Source organism: Gavialis gangeticus, unplaced genomic scaffold, assembly GCF_001723915.1.
Source record: "Gavialis gangeticus isolate Ggan-Ray unplaced genomic scaffold, GavGan_comp1, whole genome shotgun sequence".
NCBI classification, from domain to species: domain Eukaryota; kingdom Metazoa; phylum Chordata; order Crocodylia; family Gavialidae; genus Gavialis; species Gavialis gangeticus.
The window spans coordinates 25,739,064-25,746,793 of NW_017729000.1; the positions used below are offsets into that span (position 1 = coordinate 25,739,064).

The 7,730-nt window shown below is 39.1% G+C and overlaps 1 protein-coding gene across 1 annotated transcript in view; it reads left to right on the forward strand.

Moving 5' to 3' along the window:
* The first annotated feature begins 5,345 nt into the window (after positions 1 to 5,345).
* ADRA1B (adrenoceptor alpha 1B) overlaps positions 5,346 to 7,730 on the forward strand; it is a 38,474-nt gene continuing 36,089 nt past the window's right edge. Inside the window, exon 1 of the mRNA XM_019506462.1 lies at positions 5,346 to 6,732. Within this exon, the coding sequence (XP_019362007.1) occupies positions 5,772 to 6,732 (961 nt within the window). The 5' untranslated portion in view covers positions 5,346 to 5,771. The remainder of the gene's footprint in view (positions 6,733 to 7,730) is intronic.

Sequence of the window (7,730 nt, forward strand, 5' to 3'; positions counted from 1 at the left end):
TAAATGTTACCTACTTTAAATGTTATTTTCTCCACTCATCTTGAAAATAGACCTTTTCCAGAGATCTCTTGAGAGATTTTTCCAATTCAGTGTGAAATATGAAAAAAAAAATCAAATGCTAGAAGTTTTCAGTTTAATTGTAGAGTTTTTTGCACAACCCTAGCTAGGTCCGTAAGATTTTTCTCTGCACAATGACTTGTTAAACTGGTAATGATGAGAATGAAAGAAATGAATTTTAATGACAGAAGTCTGCTGTATATAACAAAGTTTTGCCGGCACAGTCACATTAGCTAAAGGTCATACCCAATATAATTATGCTAGTAAAACCCCTAGTGTGAATGTAACTATGCTAACAGGAGAGGGATTTTGTCAGCTTAGCTTCCGTTGTTTGGGAAGGTGGTGTAGGTAAGCCAACAGAAAAAGCCCTTCTGCCAATATACGCTGAGGTCCGACTGGACGCTACAGCACCATGGGTGACAGCTGCGCACAGGAAGTACAGTGGCTGCACTGTTGTGAGCAGTGATGACGGAGTCACCAAAGCAGCTTGCTGCTAATTTTGTGTCTCCTTGTTAGGGTCAGCATCCCAGTCTGCTGCTCCGGTCACCCTACACCACCTTCATTATGTTACTGTGTACACTGTCTTTGCTATGGTCTGCTGAAATAGCTATGCCAATCAGTTACAGAAGAAGAGTTTCCATAATCTAGGCAAACTTATACTGTTGCTGCATTTTAAGTGTTTGATTAAACATTGGGGTGGGGGATGGGGTTCATAGAAAGTAAGATGACCTCATAAATACTGTATTTTAAGCACCACCTGCAATTAATAAAGCAAGTAATAAAAACACAGTTTTTAATGACAGCTTTGATGACAAATGTTGTATAGTCATTTTCTACATAAGTTATGTTTTCAATTTAAAGTACACAGGGAAAAAGTTACAGACTTTCTCCTTAAGGAAACCCTTTTTACACAGCAAAATCAAATATACAAGAAACACCAGTATCTTCTCTAATTCTTACTTAGCCACATACCTGATACATCTTATGAAAACAGGAGCATTATCCCAGCTACATTGTTGGTCCAATAAAAGATATCACCCTAAGAAGCCCTTGTCTCTCACATAATTCCTGGACCATCGTGGCTACAGAATCACTCTTATACTACTGAAAACAGGAATGTCATTCCACCTCTCAGACAGATTTAATGGCAAAGCTAGGGCTGCAGAGAAGTCTGATGTGACAAGCACTTCCTGTGGATCCATCTGTTGTCTTTTGCTTCATATCTAGATTGCAAGGTCTTTGAGCAGGGCCTATCTTTTGTTTTGTGTCCATAACGATCACTTTTATCAAATCTACGACATACATGAATAAATCCAATATTATTGATGATGTAGCATCCGTGACTTTTTTCAGGCAGATTTGTTTCCTTACTATTGCCAGCCTGGTTTACTAGGGTTGTTTTACTAGCATTGAAACGCTATCAATATAAGAAATTCTGCAAAAAACTATGCACATGCTTAGCTTTATACATTTTTCAAAATCCCCTTGAACTTCATGTGTACGTGAAGTTAAACATATGCATATTTATTGAATCAGTCTTAGACTTGTGACTATTGACTATGGTGTATTACTTCTGTACATTAAAAAACAACACTTTCTTTTACTGGGCTCATAGTCTGAAATCTTTCATCAGTACCAAATGATCAAAATAATGCTATATACTTTTTAAAAATGTGATATTTTTTAAAAGGAACATAGTTTTCCTATGCTGTATCTTGATGATGTGAATATTTTGCATCAGTTTGCAGACGTGGTCTTTTTTTTTTTAAGTTCAGCACATTTTAAGTTTCAAACTTGAGTGAATAACGATCTACTCTTTGCTTCTATAAATATATGAGCTCTCTTCACTCTGCCATTGCTTTATCAATTTGACCTCAGCAGACTTACTTTGAAAGGCTAAAATGAACAGAAATTGGTCTTACAGTAAAATGTTATTGAAACAGCGTTCACTGGAACCTGCAAAACCCTAAAAACTCTTTCCTCCCAGTTGTATCTGTTAAAAAAGCAAACAGCATACTGGGTTGTATTAAAAAGAGTGGCACTTGCAGATCGAAGGAATTGATTCATCCACTTTATTCAGCACTAGTGAGGCCTCACCTAGATTACTGTGTCCAGTTTTGGACCCCACGCTTCAAGAAGGATGTGGACAGCTTGAAAAAAGTCCAGCTTGGAGAAATAGAAATGATTAGGGGCCTAGGAGACATGACTTATGAAAAAAGGCTGAAAGAGCTAAGGTGATTTAATCTGGACAAGAGAAGACTGAGGGAGGATTTGATAACAGTCTTCAAACACCAGAAAAGCAACTACAGAGAGGAAGGAGATGGGCTTTTCTCTGCGCCCATAAGGGACAGGACTAGGAGCAATGGCCTCAGTAGGGGAAATTTAGGTTGATTAAAAGAAACTTTCTTGAGGGTGGTCAAACAGTGGAACCAGTTACCTAGAGAAACTGTACAATCTCCATCCTTGGAAGTTTTCAAGAGCAGTTTGGACAGACCCTTGCCTGGGATGGTTTAAAAAGGGATGATCCTGCCTTGATCAGGGGACTGGACTAGATGACCTGGTGAGGTCCCTTCCAGCTCTTTTTTCCTATGACTGCTGATGTAAATTACTGAGTAAAAACAACCCTGCAACAGACAAGCTCTGTATTTCTTGCAGGACATGCCCTTAGGTGAAGTAACTTAGAATACTGCCATACATGCAGTGGAAAGAGAAGCTAACTCTATTCTCCTTACCCTCAAATGGATAGTAATCCACATCTGCACACTCTCCACTAGTGCTTTATTAAGCATCTGTTATTGGGGATCTCTAAGCAAGCTGCAAACATTAATCAGCTAAGTGTCCTCACTGCAAAGTCAGTGTTATTACACAGATGAGAAAATTGAGACTTGGAACCACTGCAGACTACACACAGCAAGTTCGTGGCAAAACAGGGTAAAATAGTTTTCTACTGTGCTCATTCCCTCAACAGCATTTTTATTTGACCTCTGCTTATTTTACACCACTGTTTACCATTTACATGCCAACAGTGAACCTGAGAAAGTTTAATTAATCCTACTTCTGAATAAGAAATCAAGACTGGTGCCTCATCCTGCTAGGTGCTGTTATACTTATAGGCTATATCTACCTTGCAATCAGAGTGATTGCTGCATATGGAGACCAAACCAAGCTCAGTCTATTTAGCTTGAGCACCATAGCAATAAATACATGTTGCCATGGGCTTCCCTGTGGGTTGTGCCAGTCTGCTGGAGACCCTGGGCACTGAAGCAGGCAAGTCAATGGGTTTCCTGAGCTTAGTGGCCCATTAGGTTAGCAAGATAAAGACATGCTCGTTTCTGTAGCCAATGGCACAGAAGGGAATGATGTGGCTACTGGCTAGCATCACATCCAGACAGCTTTGATTTCTCCATCCCTAATGACCAGGTATCCAGTTTTCAATTTACTAGGGGTAGGATTTGGCACAAGTTCAGCATGAGGCTCAGCTCACACCTTTGGATCATAGCAAAATAGCTTAACCACTCTGCTACCACACCACAGTCAGATAGTCCATGCCAAATTTTGGACCTTCATATCTTCATCGCTACCCAAACTAGCTAAATTAAAGCTGTCTCAGGGGTGCCTACATATACTGATGTCACATCTCCTGATTGCTGTTTAGACTTTCCCATAAGAAAAGACTGTCCCTGCCCTACAGAAATTACTATCTAAATAGACAAAACAGACAGGACAAAAGGTGGGAAACAGAAACCACAGAACTGAGAGAAATTATCCAGGGTCTCAATGAAGCAGGGTAAATGTGAGAAATAAATGTTCAGCAGCCAAGGCAAAAAAATCCAGCTTTTAAAGCGTTTGTGACTTCCTGTGTCAGTGAAGGGGCAAGGTGACTGAGGCTAAGTGTTTCAATCTAATCAGGGAAAGGAAGTTCATAAAATAATTGAGCAGGCTTTTTCTCACTCCAGTAATCTCTTGACATGTTTTCACTGCATTATTGTAGGTGCTTTAAAGAAAATCTTTTCACCACCAGCACTTCCTTATTGTCGATTGCTGTTATTAAGTGGCATGCAAACATCTGTCATGCACTTTCTGAAATCAAGTTAACCAGAGCTTTTGTTTACAAAATGTGTCCTTCAAAACAGGGTCCCAGCAGTAATTCGTATTCGCTGCAGTCTTATTAAAAATAACCCTTTTATTTTAAACACAGTACATTTTGTAACAGAAAAGCCAATATACCGTAACCCCCAGTACTGCAGACAACAGCTGTAGGATATAATTTAATGGTGAAAAGCAGAGAATGGTGTTTGGGCAGTTTCATGCCTAGCTAAACTTTCATTTTTCATTTTTAATCATAGTAGTCTGTAAAGCTTCAGGACTTTCCTGTACCTGCTAACCCAAAGCTACACAAAACAGGAGAGCATAATTTTCTGTGTTAAAGGTGATTTGTGCTTTGCTGATACAACAGCAAAGCACAAATCACTTGTTATTCAAACTGTTTATAGGGTACCATCAAAATATATATGAACAATATGCAAGCAAACAACAAGACCTTGCAGGGAAGACCCCCAAAGGCTAAGACATGGATGAAGTAAAACAGCATTTCTGCATCTTGACTGCCTTTTAAGGAGTACTGAGAATGCCTTCAGTCCCCATTAACTTCAGCTGGAGTTGAGGACACTCAGTACATATCAAAACTATGAAGCCATTGATATGTCTAGTGCAATACAATGTAGAGCACGTTTATAGAACTTACCACAGGGTTTGATTTTATCATTTGATGCTCCCCCCCCTCCCAGATTTACAGGAGAAAACTTGGCACCAGACGGGAACTAGCTCATGCACAATGCTATTTCATGTTTTAATACTACGTCTGTCTATCAACAGGGAATTTTTGAACGTCACATATTCAACCCTACAAAGCAGGAGATCATTAGTTCTGTAAAATAGCATGTGATTCATTTTGATTACAAAATAAACTACAAGACATTTATTTAGTGAGTGAAAGTCCTAGGATGCTAGATCATTTTGTACTGCAATCGCTTTTTCTCCACATCCCACTGAGTCTATTTTTCTCAGATAATGAAAGTGTTTTCTTCAAAGGTTTCCAATCCAGATTTCTATGTGGCAAATGCTTTAATTAAGATTGATATATTCCATTTGTTTAGCTTTGAAGCTTGAATTTGGAAGTTTTAACTTAAACTGCATTGCCCTCTAGTGCTGCTATGTGTCAGGGCTCCTGTGATGTCATTAGAACAACCAGTGTAAGCAAAGACAGCCACTCCATGCAGAGCTGCCTAAATGCTTGCAAACCTTCTTGGAGACGCATGTCATAGCAGCTAGGCTGGGGCATCTTTCCAACAGAGCCACAAATGCACAAGGGAGGATAGTAACCTGTCTTTTGTTTCAGAGATCTCATGATCAAAACGGCTGCTCTGAGGCTCAGTCCAAGAGTCTGCTAAATTCTGTTAAAATGAATTGATAGGGAAAATTAACCAAATTTGTACAGCCTATTATTTCTGCCAGGCTTCAGAGGATTTCACGCTGTGTAAGCTCTGCATGCTGGTGACTTATAGTTTACTATGGAGATGAGTTCTCAAACTGAAACTGGACTTCGCCTTGCAGCAAGTTCTTGGGTGGAGAGATAACTTTCACCTAAGCTTAAGCATTTCTGCGTACTGAGCCGGGAATCCAATTACAACTGGCTATGGAGGAAGATTTTTAAGATGAATCCCTACCTTGATGACAAATACAATTCATCAATACCTGGATATTTGGAAGAGTCTGTGCTAAATAATGGGAGTCTCTCTTCAAACAACACAAACCAGACAGCAAGCAATCTGAATTTACCTGCTTTGGATATCACTAGGGCTATAACTGTGGGGCTTGTCCTAGGTGCCTTCATACTCTTTGCTATAGTAGGTAATATCTTGGTAATTCTCTCTGTAGCTTGCAATAGGCATTTAAGAATCCCTACAAATTATTTTATAGTTAATCTTGCAATAGCAGACTTGTTGCTGAGTTTTACTGTCCTTCCATTTTCTGCTACACTAGACATCCTTGGCTATTGGGCTTTCGGGAGGATATTTTGTGACATCTGGGCAGCAGTTGATGTACTGTGCTGTACCGCTTCTATCTTAAGCCTATGCGCAATTTCTATCGATAGATATATAGGGGTGCGTTATTCCCTTCAATATCCAACTTTGGTAACTAGAAGAAAAGCAATTCTGGCCCTCCTAAGTGTCTGGGTCCTCTCCATGATAATCTCTATTGGACCCCTTCTGGGTTGGAAGGAACCAGCACCCAAGGATGATAAAGTGTGCTGCATCACTGAAGAACCTTTCTACGCCTTGTTTTCTTCCTTGGGATCCTTTTACATCCCTTTGATTGTCATCCTGGTGATGTACTGTAGAGTCTACATAGTAGCCAAAAGAACAACTAAAAACTTGGAAGCTGGAGTCATGAAAGAAATGTCTGATTCCAAGGAGCTGACTTTAAGGATTCACTACAAGAACATTCATGAGGACACACTAAATAGCACCAAGTCCAAGAGTCACAATCCCAGGAACTCCATAGCTTTCAAACTTTTTAAATTCTCTAGAGAAAAGAAGGCAGCCAAGACCTTGGGAATTGTAGTTGGCATGTTTATCTTGTGCTGGTTACCTTTCTTCATAGCTCTCCCACTAGGTAAGTTGGGGATTGGGGGGGTGTCTTTTTTATTATAACAGCATCAGGTAAAAATCAGTTGAATACTAACTAAATATTAAGGGATGTGTTAGCTAGACAGACAGATAATCATAATTTCTCCCTGACTTTGTTCTTGCTGAACAATCATATAAAAACTTTCCAAATTGTGCAGCCTGCAAGAAACGGCTTAGATATATTCTGTGATGCCTCATGTATAAAACCTGCATCTAATTTTTCTTAAGAATTTTAAGTTCCATGTATATGTGTGCTTATTAAATAAGCTTTAGAGATAGTTTTGTGTTGTGCTCTACAACAAAAGTTATGTATTAAACCTGCAAGGAATTTTCATATTCAAATGTTATATGATGCTTTTTCTTACTGTCAGCTGTTAAGATCATGGTACAGAGTATTTTGCAACATTTTAATTAAAACTTTTGTATAGAAATGAAGCTGATACAGAAACTCTGGATCAGAATACCTCATAACTTTAAGGTGTTTAAAATTTATATCAGAAGCCACATGCTGTGACATAATTGCATTCCTGCCTTAGGGGGTCTGATCCAAAGCCCACTGAAGTGCTCAGAAATTGCCCCATTGATTTCAATGGCGTTTGGATCAGGCGCTTTAAGAGATTGCACTGGGATCCTTTAGCATCCACTCCTTTCATTTTAAATAATTAAGACAATGCTTACCCAAGCATCCTACCTAATCTTTATGCAAGGGTAATTTCTCTCTCTTTCTTAGACTGCTTTCTGTGCATCCTTTCAGAGAATCTGATGAAATGAACTTTGGTTCACAAAAAGCTTGTACTCTATATATGCTTTGTTTAGTTACTCTATAAAGGTGTGTATCAACCCTGCCTTTAGTCCCCAAAATCCACGTGAAGTTTTTCTCCTTTTCTCCTTAATGTTATGCAACATCTTGCATCATTGTCATGATACAGACTTGCTAAAACTTATTCTTTAGAGTGTCTGTTCAAAGTTAGCCGGTATGGGAGG